The 18,199-nt window shown below is 37.6% G+C and overlaps 1 protein-coding gene across 1 annotated transcript in view; it reads right to left on the minus strand.

Moving 5' to 3' along the window:
• Positions 1-90: 90 nt before the first annotated feature.
• KAT6B (lysine acetyltransferase 6B) overlaps positions 91-18,199 on the minus strand; it is a 106,915-nt gene continuing 88,806 nt past the window's right edge. The window contains exons 13-17 of the mRNA XM_041473720.1: positions 9,915-10,146; positions 8,031-8,190; positions 7,163-7,429; positions 5,661-5,961; positions 91-3,989 (exon numbers count right to left, since the gene is read on the minus strand). Of these exons, the coding sequence (XP_041329654.1) occupies positions 1,504-3,989; positions 5,661-5,961; positions 7,163-7,429; positions 8,031-8,190; positions 9,915-10,146 (3,446 nt within the window). The 3' untranslated portion in view covers positions 91-1,503. The remainder of the gene's footprint in view (positions 3,990-5,660; positions 5,962-7,162; positions 7,430-8,030; positions 8,191-9,914; positions 10,147-18,199) is intronic.

Here is an 18,199-nt window from a genome sequence, read left to right on the forward strand (position 1 = left end):
TCAAGCACATGAGAGCACTGTAACAAACACTGTTTCAGGAGGTAATTCCCATGCAACATCAAACTATGACAAGACACAAGAGGCTAAAAATGGCTCATCATAATTTATTTTATGTTAAAATGTACAGCTTGGGGGAGGGGGGTGTAGTTTTTTGCAGTTTTTATTTTTGTTGCTTGGGCGGGTCTTTTGTGGGTATTTTTTTAAGTGACTGACTAAAAAGATAACAGATAAATACAAGAGTGTCACTGGGTCCTATTTTTACATGTATCAAGCCTCTTCTGTTCGGCCCTTACAGTCACTCTGTACAGGTACAAAGGCTACAAAAAAGGAAGCAATATAAACAGACACAAATAACTTTTGCCTTTTTACATGCGATCTGTAAGCTTAGTTTGCGCTATTCACACGCTACTGCTCTATTTTTTCCCTTAAAAAATAACTCCAATATTTTATAAAGATAGAAAAATCTACAGATGGAATGAAAATGTAAAGTTAGAGGCATTTCCATAAAATAGCAACTTTACACCAAATTCACTACTTTTTTTTTTAAATCCTGCCAAGTATTTGGACATATACGAAAATGTTTCAAAACTTGACAAATAAACACTGAGATGTTTCAATCAACAAAAAAACATAAGTTTTTATAAAACAGAAAGCTGCCTTTTTTCCTACCCAGCCCCAAAGAAACTGGTCACAAAAATGGAAAAGAGTCTCAACTTTACACTAAACATACAGCAATAAAACCCTTTGAACTAACCAAAATGTGAATAGCTTTTGCAGCTTTTTTTTATTATTTTTACAAGATTTATAATTAACAAAAATATAGTTCTGGTTTTTTTACCCCTCAAACTAGGGTAACCTAATCAAGGCAAAAAAATTAAGAAATGGCTTACTGTTAAGCACAACACTTGTACAGTACTACAAAATGCACTGTCACTAACAAAGACATTAGCGGCATGCAGAAGTGTCACCTTCAGAAACAAAATAATACAATAAAAGAACTGCTAAAAGGCATTTACATGTGGGGAAAGGAGAGAGAAAAAGCTCATGATCCAGTACTGTCTGATAGTTTTGGAGTCTATTTATCCACATTTTTAATGGGAGCAGGCACATAAAATGGCTCTGAACCATCAGCTGCTGTGTAATTGCAGTTCATAGAAAGAGTTCTTCCTTTCCAGAGAACTTCAAGCTCAATGAAATAAACAAAAAATGTAAAACCACCTAATTCCCTCCAAAGAGAAGTTAAATCTCACAATGTTCAAAAAATAAACAAAAAAACCCAAAATGGAACAAAACAAAACCAAAGGAAAAAAAAAAAGAAAAAAACCCAACAAAGCATGAAATAAAGAAAAACTTGTATAAGGCTTTCTGCTGCATACAGCTTTTAAATGGTGCCAACAAATGTTTTTGCATTCACACCAATTGCTGGTTTTGAAATCGTACTCTCCAAAGGTATTTGTGCAGATCAATCCCATACGCCAGTTTGGTAGCGTCTCTCCCACGGGCCTACCTTCTCATGTAGGATCCATTGAGAGACTGTTTGGACATGCCTGTGTTCATGTAGCCGTGGTGGCCCGGAGGAGTGTACATCATGTTACTGTGGGGTGCTGTCTGCATTGGCTGCTGTGCATATGGCTGAGTTCCCATCATTCCCATCTGCATCTGCATCGGGTACTGAGGGGTTTGATTCATATACCCATGATTACTGTGATACCCACTATTCATCATTGGCTGGGACATACTGTAACCATTCATAGCATTAAGGGTATTCATATTCATGTTCACTGAATTGACATTATAAGCAGGGGCTGGCATCAAATTTACACTCATGTTCATGCCACGCTGCATCGTTAAGGTCCGTGCGGGCCCTTGCATGGCCACAGTCTGTGAAGCTCGCCCATAAATTTGGGGCTGATGGGCTGCAGCAGCAGGTGGCAGAGGTGTGGATTTGGTTCTTACAGAGACATGACCTTTGCTGGCCATCTGAGTCTGCAGTCTTTGGGTGTGGGATATTCCAATATTCGATGAAGTCATATTACGCTGCAAAAGGGGAGGTGGCAAATTCATGGGAGGAGGAGTAAGGTTGGGGGGAGGGGTCATGGTAGCCTGTGCTTGGGGTCCTCCGGGAACAGCATGTGGAGACTGGGAAAGCTGAACAAGCCCTGTGTTACTTAAGGGGGCAGACAAAGAGGCACTGTTTGCATAGGAAGTTACAGCAGCTGAATGGCTGTAAGGCAAAGAATGATCCATAAGCGTATTAGTTAACTGTTGCAGTTTAGCAAGGCTGAAGGTGGCAGATGGCTGTGAGTAATGCCCTGCTCCGAATTCACTCTGCCCCATTCTTTCATATAATCCAATGTTGGCATTGCTAGTCTCGGGGATTTCAGTCAACTGCATAGGTGGAGTGAAATTAGCAGCCATGCTGCACTGGGATAACTGTTGGTTACCGCTCGGAGGCCTTTCAACAACACAACCTTGGGGAGATTTTACATTACAAGTGGGAGGAGAATTGATGTTTGCTTGTTGCATCATACTGCAGCTTCCATTAATGTTAGATATCTGCTGGGTCACTGCACAGCTACTCTGTGTTAGGTTACTAGACGTAAGGCTGCTGTATGAGCAACTGTTTTGAGAAGAGTTGTTTCCACAGATACTACTGCCCATCGTAGAATCGTAACTGCTTGGGTTTTCATAGTTTTCTGTTGTGCTCTCGATACTTCCTAAGTCACTAAACCCACTATCTACAACTTGCTGTGAATGATCAGAAACTGAGGGAACATCCATCATTGGGCTGGTCTCCATGTTCTGCAGAGATGGCACAGAAATGGCACTTTGATCTGGGCTGATCTGAGCATAGCTGTTCTCTAAAGGAGCAACATTTGGACTATTAACAGAACGAACTGACTGGCTGGGATGAGAGTGCACAGATGAAACTGGGCTGCTGTGGTCAGACTGCTGACAGTCATCCAGTGTGGTCATCTGGGGACTTTGGTCGTTGTGGGCATAGTTCTGCAAACTTCTACAAGCCTCTTGAGTCTCTGCACAGTCCTGAAATGTATCTTCATGTTCACTTGTTTCTTGGGTTAGAGACTGTACTGCCTGAACGGTCTCTGAGTCAATCTCCATGGTCTCAGTACTTTCTCCCTTGAAATCGGAATGTAATTCTTCACCAGCTTTTTGGTCCTGGTTGTTGTCTGCATGATCATCATCAGATTCAGGCACTGGGTCTGAATCTGTAGCAAGTTCTTTCTGGTCACTTGCACACTCATCAGCTGCAAGGTCAACACCACAATCCATTAACTCCTCTTGATTTGAATTACCAGTTTGAACATTTACGTCTAAAAAAGATTGCTGAGTTTCCAGCATTTCTTTGAAAGCTTCACCAGGCAATTCCTCTTTCTCCACTTCTGTTGAACCCATGTGACTATCATCTTCATCATCTGCATCATGATCCTCATTGTGAGACGGTTCTTCATCCTCCTCCTCCTCTTCCTCCTGATCATCCAAATGCACAGACTCCTCCTTCTGCACAAAAGCTTCTTCTGCTTTGTCTTTTTCTTGATCTTTTGAATTGATTCCATCTTCCTCAATGCTCCTTTCTTCCTCCCCAGCTTTCATAGTATCATTTTCTTGTTTTTCAAAGGGTTCACTGGGTGGATGCAGAGGTTCAGGTTCTACTTCTTTCACCTCATTATCTGGTGGTGGCAGTGCTTCAGCTGGTTCTTTAACAGCTTCCTCTGTAACGGCAGGAACTGAACAGGGCTTGTCTTCAGCTACTTCCTTCTGTTCTTCCACCAGCACCTGATAGTCAGGCTCCATGGGAGTCTCAGGTGGAGTGTACAAATTAAGCTTAAAGCCAGGTTTTCTTTCTTTGCTTTGTCTCCATTTAGATGGACCACGTTTAACTCCTTTGGGCCAACCCTGCTTACTCTTTAAAGGTTCAAGATTGTCTTTAGTGCTTTCTTCCAACACAGCTACATCCTCTGTATTATCTTTGGGAGGTAATAGAGACAAAAAAAAAAAAAAAAGTCTTAGCTTGCAGACTAATCAATATTTTCCAATATAAACTTGAAAATAATTTATAAACTCAAAATGTATTAAGAAAGCATGAAACAAGAGTTATAAACAGGTCTCAAAACACAGTAGAACAATGCAGTATCTACAGCTCAAACACACTACACAGATATGTTATGGTTTGGTGGTCTTTTAACAGACACTATCGGAACCACCATTTATACATTAGAAAAATCCCAGAGATTTAAATGACAGGACATGTAAACTAAAGCAAATACTGTCCAAATATTTGACTTTCCACCTTCGGTTTTAGAATACAAGTATTCCTTCACTTTATATAGACATTGATCTAACACACATTCATCTTTTTTGACAGTAATGACATGAAAGTCTTGAGTTTCCTCTTTGACCATTCTGGAGGACAAGCCATAAAAATATATAATCATGCTTTAATACCAATACTGAACAAAGGTGGTTCATTCTAGTACTTTCTCACGGGCAACATCTCATGACATGGTTCACAAGAGATGATAGAAGGCAAAAGATAATTAAAATTACACACAGAGTGCATCAGAACACTAAACTAATCCAGTGACTAAAAAAAAGGACCTAAACACATTCACATCTTTCCTTTCTCCCCAGATACCACTTACACATTACTCCAGAAAAAAGGAAAATTATCAAGACATAACATGTTGCACTTGAGAGTGTAATGGCTTCTGTGATACTTCTGCATTGTGATGACATGGTCCATGGGCAAATAAAAAACATCATTCTAATTAAAACAGTGCAAACCTGACCACTGGGACAGAGCTGGAACTTGCTACTACTAGTTTAAATAGTTTCTCTTGAGAAGCTGGAAAAAGTGGTAATATTATAATGTACCACATCACACAAGAGCTGTTTGAAATAGAAATCAGCCCACGATCCCTCAACTGAGGATTGCAAGGATGGAACTTCCCATGCAATTACAAAAACACTGAAGTAGTAGCTACTGGCTTCTTAGAGAAAATACATAGACCTGAGAGTCTAGTTATTAATTTTGGAATTAAAACTCATAAGCATAATTTGAGGGCCAGGAGGTCAAGGGAAGAGTGTACATTCAGAACAGCTCATGAGTAGTTTAACTATCCATCCATTAACTTTTCTGACAGGAAATATCCTTGAAATCAAACTAGAAAAGCAGCTTTGAAAGGACACAGTTAAAACTGTCTCTTTTGTGGGGAAATAAAACAGGATACTGGTGCTGAGGATATATTATGCTACAGAAGCACAAAACATTTCACTGAATTACCAACAATACTGAATAGAAAGATATTTGTATAAATCAAATGTTACTTTTTGCTTGTATCCTTTACCACTGACACAAAAACTATATTGGACAATATTCCAGTGATACCCTTTGCACTGTTGAGTATGAAATGCCCTGCTGTAGGGACATAGAAGTTGTTTTTGACAATATGACAAGAACTTCAATGCCTCAGGCTGGGTAAGATTTGTTTCCTGAACACAAAAAGCAAATTATTTTAATAATAACAACAGCTAAATACATCTCATTTAAAATTTCCAGATGCATGACAAAAATATTTCTTTTGAAGGCAACCCAACAAAATTATTTTTGTGAAGATATGAGAACATTTTAAGTTTACCTGTACAATTTTCATCACGCCTGTAACAATGAGTATCTTTCTCCTCCTTGTTCTGCTCTTCTTCCTCCTGTTTCTGCTGCCCAGGCTGATACTCAAAAGCTTTTCTAATCACAGGCTTCAAGTCATCGTCTTCTCCATCCATCTCACAGGTGGGCTCCAGCTGTGGCATGGGACGCTCTTCATCAGAGTTATCAAATGGCTCATTCAGCACCTCGGTAGTTTCAGAAATTGTCTCTGTTGTAACACTGCTATTTATCCTTCTGCGTTTACGGCCCCTTTTCTTTTTCAGTATGAAAGGTCTCTGAAAAATAATTCCACAAATCAAACTCTTCCTACATTCCTGTTCATTAACTGATTCTGGACATAAATTTTTGTAGAGTGAGTTTACAATAATCGATTTACTCATTCAAAAAACACCTTATGTGGCATCAAATTCAAATGTAGACAGAATCCAAAAGTAAAATGTCTAAACAGTTAAAATAGTTATGTATACAAACCTTTCTGTAAGTGAAAACGAAGACTAGAATTTTCTTCATATTGTAGTGTCTTTTACCTTCTTCCGTCAAATAGCATTCATAGCACTGTTACATAAATTGTACTTACACATTTCTCCTCTGTAGATTTATAATTCCACAACAACCTTCACAAGTACCAAAGCTTACTCTTCAACATTTCAGGTTTCTGCTATTTTTAGAAATAAGTATGTACACAGAAAAAGAGATAACATCGAAGAAGTGCACCTCAAGCATCCTACAGTTGGCTGCTATAAAAAAAACTATTCAAAATTTTGTTTTTCTATTATTATACATTCTCAGAGATTTATGGTTACTTGAAACTAAGCTCACAAAGTATAACCAAAGAGACAATCCAATTTCCTAATTCTCACCAGAGACACCTAAATACAAAGGCTAAGGTGAGTGCTTTAAAACTTTGGGATTCTTAAGATTACTAATTTAAGCAACTCAAAGAGTTGATTTTTTAAGGAAATTAAGAAATTAGTGCATGGCAGAACATAGCAGCAACCAGAATTTAATGTTTAAAGTAGAAAAATATGAATTTTAAAAAACCCGTTTGTTTTAACAACATTTCTTTTCAAAAACAGTATTCCCCTTTTAGGTGCTCCTATATTAAAAAAAAAACCATAAAAAGACAAACCCCACAAGCTGGACTCCATCTTAATACAAAAAAAGAAAGAACCATTAAGATATTGAACAAATACCAATGCCAAACACCAGAGGGCAATCTCTAGTTTAAAAATTAACAGAAAATTCTGATTTTTTTTCTTTTATGTCACTAGTATTTTATAGATCTGTGAAAAATCCGAAAGACAAAAACTGGATGGAGTGCAGAAAAGAGAGAAGTAGTTAAGTGTCCAAATAACACTTAAAGGATTAAAATAGTCTAATAAATGTTTGCAAAAAACTAGGTTGTTATTTTGATGGTAACTATTTGACTGAAATCAGAGACAAATGACTTTGAACCGAAGCACTGAAGGAACACACCTTTCTCTTCATGGCCAGCGACTGGGGCTTCGTCAGCCGGGGAGGCGAGCTCTGTTGATTCTCATCCCCGCCATCCTCCTCACTGCTTTCCTTAGATTGTTCTGTGCATTGCCCTCGCTCCCCCACCACGGCCACACTTTCTGGAGATCGCAAATATTTATTTTTAGATTGTACTTTTGCAGGTGATTGCCTACTATTAGTTCTTGTGGAGAATATTTCTTGCTCTTCCTTTTCCCAGCAGCTAGCTTGTTCCATAAGACGCTCAGCCTGAAGGGTTGAGGTTAAAATAACAGGTCACTGAAACAGCATTTACTTTGCCATATCCTTTACATTCAGCTAAATAGTTAAAATAAGTCAACCCTGATTAGCACTGCTAGCTAACCTAGCAACAACATTTCAGCTGAATCATCTAGTTGTTCCTTTACAACAGTTAACAGATAACAAACCAAAGAAGATTGCATTTCATGGGATATTTAGCACTGTTAATGATGCAGCGAATTGATTTAAGTCCTTTAGCACTACATTACATGCCCACTGACTGGATCACTTTGAGCAAGTTGAGAACACAAAGAATCGATTGAAAGTGCAGCCCCTGAGCTCTGCACCAAATTTGATCTGATTACATGCTCTTTGACTACCTCAAGAGTGATAAATACAGCTCCATGACAAGCGATTCACATTTTAAGTTTTCATATGCATCCCCCCAAAGTTACCATGTGTTGCTGCAAATCTTCCAAAAATTCTGCATCACAATAGCAATATGTAGTGGTCAAAGCTAAATCTGCTCTATTTAAGACAATCTAATGTTGAATATTCAGAGTTATGAAAGCCAAAGGAAGAGAAATTCGGAAGATATCTCTGATATTACCTCCTTTTCTGCTTCCCTCTCTTCTTCAGAAACCGCAGCATTAGAAACTAACAAAGGAGTCCATCTCAAGCTTTCAGGATCTACTTCATTGATACGTGGATTTGCTTTCAGTTTCTCCATATGACTTGAAATCAGCTTTTCCCTTCTAATAATTACAAATCTACAATCAAATAAACAGTAATGTAATTTAGAAAGGGATCACATGGAACAGCCTTTCTATAGTTGACATCCTTTTGCAAAACAACCTGTGAAAAAATATGGGCAAATGAAAGGATCCATCAAACTAAAAATACCAGCTTACACACAGTGCTAACATCCCTACACCACTGACTGTTTACTGAGAGGAAGTGAAGGAACAACAGTTTATGAAGTGAAAGCTCAATACTAACCATCACTAGGGCAACAGAGAACAAAGTCAAGGTTTTATAGTTGACTACCCTAAACCTAATTCAAGAGGTTTAGTGTTGGCACTTCAATCACTGTCAGAACAATTTCTAATTTTAATATTACATACAAACATAGATAGAAAACTCTGTGGATCATCAAGTCAAGAGTGAGAAAGTCATAATGTTACAGCTGAAGACAAAACCACAGGTTTTCTAACGAAGCAAAAAAATACACTTTAGTCCTGCGCTAATGAAATATGACTTTCCAATTACTATGAAGTGGCATTTCAAAAGTAGGTAAAGAATAATAAAATAGCACGGTATGCTAATATATTAGCACATATCCCATCAAACTCCCCTGTTACAAAGAGCTATCTGAACAACAAGGATTAGCTAGCAGTTCAAGCACTTTAAAAATCAGGTTGGTGAAGTAACAACATTCTGTCAGTGAAAAACAAGATTTAAAATAAGAAATCAGATCGAGAACCCTTTTCCAGAATTGTGACAAACTTCTACTTCACTACATATGCAAAAAATTTCCCTTAAAGTACATTTGTCCTCAGGCTGTCCATAACTAAGTACTCCAGAAGAGGTTTAAGGCAATGCCAGCACTCCTCTTACTACTCTCATACACCACCTTGTAAACCAATCTCCTTTTTGAAGACTTGCATTCTTACTGGTTCAAAAATTACTACTTCTGAATACTAGTGCTGGGTCACATAAAAATTACTGAGGCTGAACTTTTTCTGATTTTAATTTTACTGTTTTGGCAGGCCAGTGTTTGTAAGGCAGCTTTGCTTAATTATTAAGTTTCTATGATTGGAATATCCAGAAAGAATGAAGATCATCTTCAGAAACACAAATACCATTGAAAGCCATTTAAGACATTTTATGGAAAGAAACAGACCAAGCAAGAACAACAACCCAGAGAAGTTCTAAATACCCATCAAGAGCATGAAGAAAGAAGATATTCACAATACAGGAACTCACCTTCTCGGTGCACTGACTTTGAACATTGATAATGACATTAAATAGAAACTTGTACTACCAGTACCTTGAGCAGGAGCACTTTGTGTAGAGCTGATCTGATCCCATGGTTTACATGAATTCAGCAATGATTGAAAGAGGAGGTGTGGAAAGAGCGACTGCCACCCACAAACACCGTTTTTTTTCTCTTACTGGTATTCAAAGCGAAATATTTGCACAGCAAGAGCTGGGAACACTTAGGGAAGGTTATACTGAATGAAACAAAACTCTTAACTGAAAATGTTTTGAGCTGGCCACATATTTCTAATAACCATTAACATGAAAGAGCATCCAAAATATCCCCAGGAAGAAAAGCTCTGTATGTACGACCCCCCCACACTGACTTCTACAATAAGATGGTTATCACTCATTTTAAAGTCAAACTTTTACACAGACATTTTCCACATCAACTGTTTTGTAAGTAGAGAATGTTTCGTCTCCGTTTTTAAATTTTTTTACAAGATTCACTCACCTGTCTTCTCTTTTATCTATCATGCTATGTTGCTGTAGGGTTGTGGCAATATCGTGTGGACACATTCCAGTAGCTCGGCTCATTCCTTTGATGCTGATTTGTTTTTCATGGTGGCAGTTCAGGTATTCCAATATGACACTTTTCCAATAAGCCAAGTAGGAGAGACGACCCAGATCAGACAACGGTTTTTCAGGGGATCCTGCTTGACCCTCTCTTCTAGAAAGCAAATAACCTAGAATAAAAATAAACAGGATACCTTATGGAGATAACAAAAGCAAGGAGTTTTAATTAGCCCATAAGAAAGTTGGAATTAATACAAAAGATCATCAACATGACTGATTGAACTACTACAATGTCTTGCAATTAAATAAATCCTCTCTATAAAAGAGATGAGTTTTCATCATTAAAGTGCCCTAGGAAAGACCAAATTCTTGTGAGTGACTCAGATCATATGTTATGAGAATCAAACACGAGCCAAAAACCATTTTCTAATAGTAAGGCAAGGATGAGAAGAAAAAGCCAACATGTTTTGGAACAGGTCCCATCATACACGTTCTCCTTCAGAGCTACAACTCTCTGGTCTTTTGAGAAACATTTACATCACTGTAGCAGTACCAGTGTTACTGTCAAATGAGTTACACCACTGAAGCCAAGAACTTGCAGAAGAATCTCAAGAGGAAGTATCATGGGTAATATCTGTTAAGTCATTTTTCTTCAAGAAGCCCCAAGTGACAGAAGTTTTTGATTAAACAGCGAGAAGTTGTATTTTGGAGGTAACATAATTCACAAGATGAATTACTCAGATAATTAGTTAAGAGAAATTATTAAAAAATAATCTCCTTTAATTCACATTTAAGAACATCCATAATTCCTGCTTGCAGTCTTCAAGACAGTAACTGATCCATTATTACACAATATACCACCTTCATTTTATAGTCTGTGTATGTTGTAAGTCCCTTTTAACTGTTCAGCTCTAAAAGCATTTTACAATTTAGAGTAGAACACACCTGCTTGGAGATACAAGAAGATGCCACCTGTAAAACCAATTCAGTACAGAGAAAAAAATAACACCATGAATAACAGGTATCCTTTCATCGTAATTCATCCCTCCATTATACGTATTCTGCATTGTGCCTTTCCAAAAACTGCCAACAGGCCTTAAACAACCAGGTTTACAAAATGCTTCCTCCACCATAAGCACAGACATTAAGTTTATGGAATTACACTACTTAAAGTCATTTGGAATCCACCAAAATATACAGTTCTTGTGCCTTCCAATATTTTTAAAACACTTTTTTCCCCTCAAATTTTTCACTTTTATTTTTCAAAGACAGATGTAAAACAAATCTAGTACAGTCATGTCATGTTTATTAAACAAATCCTACTAACCTCTTCACAAAGTTTCTCCCAATCCAATCAGCTATACATTAAAAGTATATTATTAACAGGTTGCATATGACAACCAGGTTTAAGAGAAGCAGTGGCTGTTTCCTTATTTTGCTGTATGGTCTACCATACACAAACCACATACAGAGGTATTTTTCTTAGATAAAACCACAAAATACACATACAAATATTTGTCTATTTACTCTGCCTGAAACATTGGTCTTCCCTTTCTTGGACACAATACCAAAGGTCCACAACAGAATTTAGAAAAAACGTACTCAGATATGCATCGTAGTCTAATCTCCAGTTTGCCTAAAGAAATTTACATAGAAAAGCAGGCATCATACTATATCTCAAGTGATCACAACACAGATACTGAAATAAGTAGTGTGCCTTTCATATCTATTAGCATGATTTGTGATAAAATGCCAGAGCTTCAGGAATACCATCCCACATCTGCCTACTCCTACAGAGCTACATGAAGCCTGCCTACATCTGCATGGTACCACTGCAAACTCACAAGAAAATTTATTTTCTTTTACAGAAGAAACACTACCATAAAAATTAAGGAAATTAAGGTATTTTAGCATTTAAAGTTGCAGCATATTAACCTTTTTTAAACTAGATTATACATTTTAGTATGTCTTGGCACTACATGCAACTACTGTTGACAGGAAACATCAAACCCCACATTCAACACCACAGTGCATCCTGAATAGTTTGAAGGTAAAGAATTGTTGCTTTAATTCCAATTGCACAAAAGCAGACCTATAGTGTATAGTCTATTTTGCCTAATTCTAAACAAAGCTTCACTTTTATCAAGAAAGACTTCTGGATCACCTTGTGTGCAACATACAAACCCAAGTTTTATGCTAAGATGTCACTACTCATAAAAAAACAGGCAAAACTGAGGTAGGCAACAAAAGTAGTGACAGAAGCCTCAACATAGGAAAGAGAGGAAGAATAACCTAGATTTTAAAAATGAATCCATGAGAACTTACTGCTTCAAGTAACTTTACCCTCCAACCTCACATGTAAGAAGTCTTGGGCACTAATACAAAACGTTTGTAGAGTTTTTGTAAGACCTAGGTTTCATTCTTTCATTTCACTAACCTCTAAAGTTACTTGGACAAAAATTCTTCCTCTACTCTCATTTTCTTCATAGATAAGGGGGTTGCACCAATAATTTCTTGGTAAACATATTATGAAGCTGAATAAAAAACCACGATCCAAACAAGAGCTTGGAATCATTACTTGGACAACCACAAGCACCTTTAGAGTTTTACTAAACTGGCTTACTGCATCTTTCCTGTGTTTGGGGATTTAGAGACTGGTTCTTAGTGGCCATTTTCACTCTACATTAAGGCAGTGAAATGTTACCTCCATGGCAGTAACATCTGTCAGTAGTCTTCCCCTACCTTTCTAAAATATAACCTATGCTTTTCCAAGATACATTCTAGAGGATCAAAAATATAAATTAGAGGAAACAATCTTGGATACATGTAGCAAGCACTGAATGGAAAGTCTCTCTCAAGAGATTCTGTGATTCGAATAACACCTATTAAATGAAACTTACCAAAGAGATGCCAAGTCATTGATCTAAATTGTAGGTAATAAAAACACTGATCTTGGTAGCTCATGAATCTATCCTGAAGCATCTGAAATGAGCACAATACGCCCCTGTTAAACAGATACCTGCAGCCTCACTGTGTCTACCTAATCTTAATAATGGATAGTGTCCAAGTGGCAATCTGAAAGAACCTTCTTCAGGTAGAATCCTTGATATCAGATTATGAACAGTAGCAACACTCACAGGACAAAACAGAGCTCTTCATCACCCACCTCCAAGAGTAAACAAGCCAGACTGTATACTACACAAAAAACTAAAACCACAACAAAATCTAAGACCTAATCAAGAACAAAGAGTTGTCTATCTTATCTTCTGGGCATATGAGTGATAGTATCACAAAATTCAACTGCCAGAATATCATTAATGATTTTCATTTCTTGCTTTATCTCTATCCTCCACAGCAAAGCAATGCACCAAATGTGATTTACAGTCTTTAATTTCTGTCACATAAACATCCTCAGAATCACTGAGGTTTCATCTTATCCAAGATTTGAAACAATTAGAAGAAATGCAATCTGAGGAAGGGAAAGTTCATACACATACATACATTTTATGCCTTCAACACAAATTAAGGAGATAATTAGGCATTAAAACATAGATTTAAACAAACTGACTTGTAATTATCTAGTAATTTCAATCTACAGGATTCCTAGTAACGGCCCTGAAATAGCTACAGAATCCACAACACACTTATGTGAAAACAGTAACTTTAATACATCTGTGCCAGTCTCCAAAAACTTTCAGTTATTTAACTACTAATTTTTTTGATACTTGGTTCTGTATCTTCAAACAAGTTAAATAGCATGAGCTCAGAGGTCCAGGCTTCATAGCAGGACAGTGGCCAACAGAGAAAACCAAGGGACTGTCTGAAACTGGCAACCACTACCTGAAACACAGGCAAACAGAATTAGTCTGGCTTCATCCAGACAATTGGAACTATCCAGACGAGTTTAATGTTCACACTTTCTGGTATTTTTTAAGAGCTTGGTAATATTTGTTAAGTATCACTCCCTTTTGCAAGCAGTGCAGTGTCCATCTTCCTCCTCCGTTCTGCATTTACTTGTGTGCTTACTAGAAGAAATTTATTGTTATGCCTGCTGTGAGGTGAACAGACTTATATCTCACCAGCTTTCTCCTAAAAATCTTCCAAAAATCAGAATCAGATCAGTCCCTTTTCACTCCTATGGCATGAAAGCAGTTTCATGCATACTTCAAATTACAAACTGCCAAGGGCAGCTATTTCATTAAGTCCATATCTCCAAATGCCCATGACACATCCTTCTTTCCCTACCACACACACTCCCAAACATCACCACCTCAGTTTCATAATATTAAGCAAAAATCACAACACAGTTTTAAATTTAGCTTGAGATAGCAGAATTGATTTTTTTATCTACTGAAGGAACACACTTGTTCTTTTACTTTAAACATGGTAGCAAATGCAGGCTAGCCTTCAAAGGTGTAAGACAATAGAGATGCAGACTGCACAGAGGCTGGTGAAATACAAAGCAGCAGCAAACAAAGACATTAAACAACTGGTACACAGGGAAAGACCAAATGAACAAACTAAATCTGACAGAACAAAGCCAAATGAAGTTTGAAGATTTTTTTTAAACACACTCTTGAAATCTGAGTGCTCTCAATACAATTTTATGTTCTATAGCAATGAATAAATCAATTTGTCATTTCATTTTGCAGAAAGCTAAGGGTGAAAGGGACCACTGGAGGTCATCTTGACCAACCTCCCTGCTCAAGCAGGGTCCTCCTAAAGCACATTGCTCAGGATTGTGTCCTGACAGCTTCTGAACATCTCCAGGACAGCAGACTCCACAAACTCTCCAGGCAACCTGTTCCAGTGCTCAGCTCCCCTCATATCCATAGTATCTGTTAAATAGTCAAAGAACAGACATCTAGACTGAAATGTTCAGTTTCCTTGAGTGCAATTAATATTGACCATAATAATTATAAAGCCATTAGGCTTGCAGTAAGCTAAGGAATTAATCCTGATGCAAGCAAACAAAAAAAAAAAAACCCAATTTATGAACTGGTTGTAGGTGTTTGAATTACACTTGTTTGTGTTCACACAAGACTGCATGGTCACACTGTTGTTCAGTTACACACAGCAACAGCCAAACCATGGAAAGCATATTGCACAGGATTGAATGAAGACTTTGTGGTTTCCTATTCACCTGAGAAGCAAGGGAACTCAGCTAATATGCAAGTTTGAACACGCATTTTTGATGTAATTATATTTAGTATTTCTACTTTAAAACCACCCAGAACAGTTCTAGAAATGCTGTATTTTATTATTAAATACAAAGATTACTTTGCTTAGCTTAAGAGCAAACAATAGTCAGTCAGTTAGCATCCACACTGGAAAATAAATAATCGTAGCTGACTGTCTTCTAAGAAGGTGAAACGGAGGGTTACAGTTGGCTTGTAAGTGTATCACTCATCCTTTTATGAAAGGATCACAATATTTCTTGCCTTCTCCAATGGGCAGCTGTACATTTCATCATCCAATACAGTTGCACATTTTACTGAAAATTCCACACAGCCAGAATAAAATCCATCCAGGGCATCCTGAGGCAGCTTCAAGGCAATATTCTCCAGAAGATGCCACTAGTTGAAACTTCAGTACAATTTCCTGTGTTCTATTAATGATGTGCTCTCTTAAGGGAGTATCTGACACTGCAACCTCTCCACAAATAACAGTGACATATGCCATGGACACTGTGCTGATCTAACACAATTCCTCCATTCCTTCAACTTCACTGCTTACAGACAGACAGGCTCTTTGAGAACAGTGCCTCAAAGAGAGGCACTTCACTCTTGAGGGCACCACGTATGATGTTCAACGATTGTTTTGAAACATCAGTGCACTGCATTGTCTTCAGCAGAAACAGAATCAGCAAAAACGTCCCTGAATGGAAAACAGAGTACTGAATCTCATTCTGTGCCTGCACAAGCACTTAGAAATTGCAGTTCCTTTCTCCTATGCTACTAGCAACAAATCCACGTATTTGCTTTTCACTTAGGGGAGCTAAAAACCAAAACTAACAGTCTTCAAAGTGGACCCCAAGGGTAAGGATTAATGAGTCCTACTTTTTAGCTAGAACAGTTTTTTTTTTGTCTGCTACAAAAACTCTGGAAATAACAGTTTACACTGAAAATATGAAAAGTATTTTATCTGAGAACTTGTCATCAAAGAAACAGTTTTGTGTGTCTTATGTATCAATCACATCATGCACTGGAGACAAACATAGTTCTGATCTTATTTAAAAAGTCATGTTCAATATCACTTTCTAGGAAATCAATCATATCAATCTCTATGAACAAGAAAGTTACAAACACTAGTAAAAGAAGTCTGTTATATTCTTGTAACTGAGACAGAGCTCACTTTACAAAAGAAACAGCAATAAGACAGATATCTTGTAACTGTGTCCTACTAGAGTATTCCAGCCCTTATCTTGGATTAGCCTAATTGTTCTAAAGAACAGAATTTTCTACTCAAATTTTGTAATTCAAACTTGTATCTTCACTTTCCTCAAAACATCTACAGATTAGATAGGCTTTTACCTTAAAGAAAAGCTGCAACCAAATAGTCTTTCTTTCAAAAACAGAACTACACCAATGGTAGTTTAATGCAGAAAAGGAGAGCCTTGCTTCAGTGCAAAAAAAATCATTACCGAGAAATGTTTACATCTTGTTTTGTACCTCCACATTCATAGAATTATCAATAAACTTTACACATGTAGCTCTTCAATAGGAGCATCTCTTACAGGAGAAGAACCATACAGAAAATGCAATATAGCAAAGGTCCCTGGACGAGAATAACTCCTGAGTCTTACAGGACTAACCCTGCCAGTGGTTACTAACCCACTACTAGCCTTTGAACAAGAGAGGACTCTGTCTTAAAAGCACAAGAAACTGTCTTGATGAAAACATGCTGAACATAATAAAGATTTTCTTTTTCCTATCATCTTCCACGTGTCCTGGTAAAACTACATGAGCATCGTCATGGCACCTTCAAAGAGAAAAATTTCTACTTTTCTTTATTGGGAATCTTTTCTTCATTTATATGAAGGCAATTGAGGCTCCATCTCTTAAAGTGCAAAGGATCAAAATTTAAGAGAAGTATCATTGCAAAACCCTTTATTGTTTATGTATTAAAATACACATAAAACAAAGACTGTATTATCATTTCTGAATAATCTTCCAATCATTTTTAAACCCAGAAAATCAGACTGTGTACTTGTAATATGTAATGACAGAGAATCAGAGTGAGGAATAGATCATATGAAGAAGCAAATTCAAATCTGTTAATCTGGCTTCCAACAAGGAGTCTCTTTTGCCACTGTAATTTGCCTCACAGCAAAACAGAAAAAGCAAACAAATGATTCCAAACTTCCTCAAGCATAGCCTGCACAGAAAGGCCATTTTAAAATCAGGTTTCAACTCACAAGCAGGAATGACATAGCTTAGAACAAGTGTCAGGTTTTCAGTCATGAAACAGCTACTGAGCTGCTACAACACACAGCAAGCTATAATAAGGTGAAGTGGCAGCAGCTTCCCTTTGCCTGTCATGGGTGTGTGCTGGGATACAGCAGCAAGCTGCCAATGGCTGAACTGAACCAAGGACAACACAGACAGCAGAGACACAGTGTGCCATTCTAAAGGACAACCTTGCTCTCCAGCCATGCACTAAGGCCACTGCAATCAAATTCATTTGAACAGCTACACAGAATTGCAGTCAATGCATAACTCCATTTCATCTTTCTCCACCTGTTCAGCTATACTAACAATAGGAAAACACCACTGATCCTATAAATAGGCTGCAGGAAAGCTGACACTGTTAAGTACCACATTATCAAGTCCACTTCAAAATGCACCTATGCAAGACAGGGCCTAAATGACAGCCTGCTGACAGCACTTTACTTCCAAACTTCCTGAAGCTTACCTCAAAGCTCTCCTATCATGAGGCAATGTAACGCTAACAACCAACATAGGGGAATACCCATAGACAGAATTTATACAGACCTATGTTATGTGACTTACACCAAGTCATATGCTCTATAACCTTTGTGATGGACAACCATTTCTTTCACTCATTCATCTTCCTTGAGTTTCTCAAAGATGCATGTAACATTTGTCATCCTTCAGTCACTGCGCATGTTCCCAATTGCCCTGCCTTCTCAAAGACAGGGGGGAGAGGTGTTGGAGTCATGTCAGCCACTTTTCCAGGGCCAATCTCACCACTTTACTTAAG

The sequence above is a fragment of the Pyrgilauda ruficollis genome, unplaced genomic scaffold, assembly GCF_017590135.1.
Source record: "Pyrgilauda ruficollis isolate IOZ18807 unplaced genomic scaffold, ASM1759013v1 scaffold11, whole genome shotgun sequence".
Classification (NCBI taxonomy): domain Eukaryota; kingdom Metazoa; phylum Chordata; class Aves; order Passeriformes; family Passeridae; genus Pyrgilauda; species Pyrgilauda ruficollis.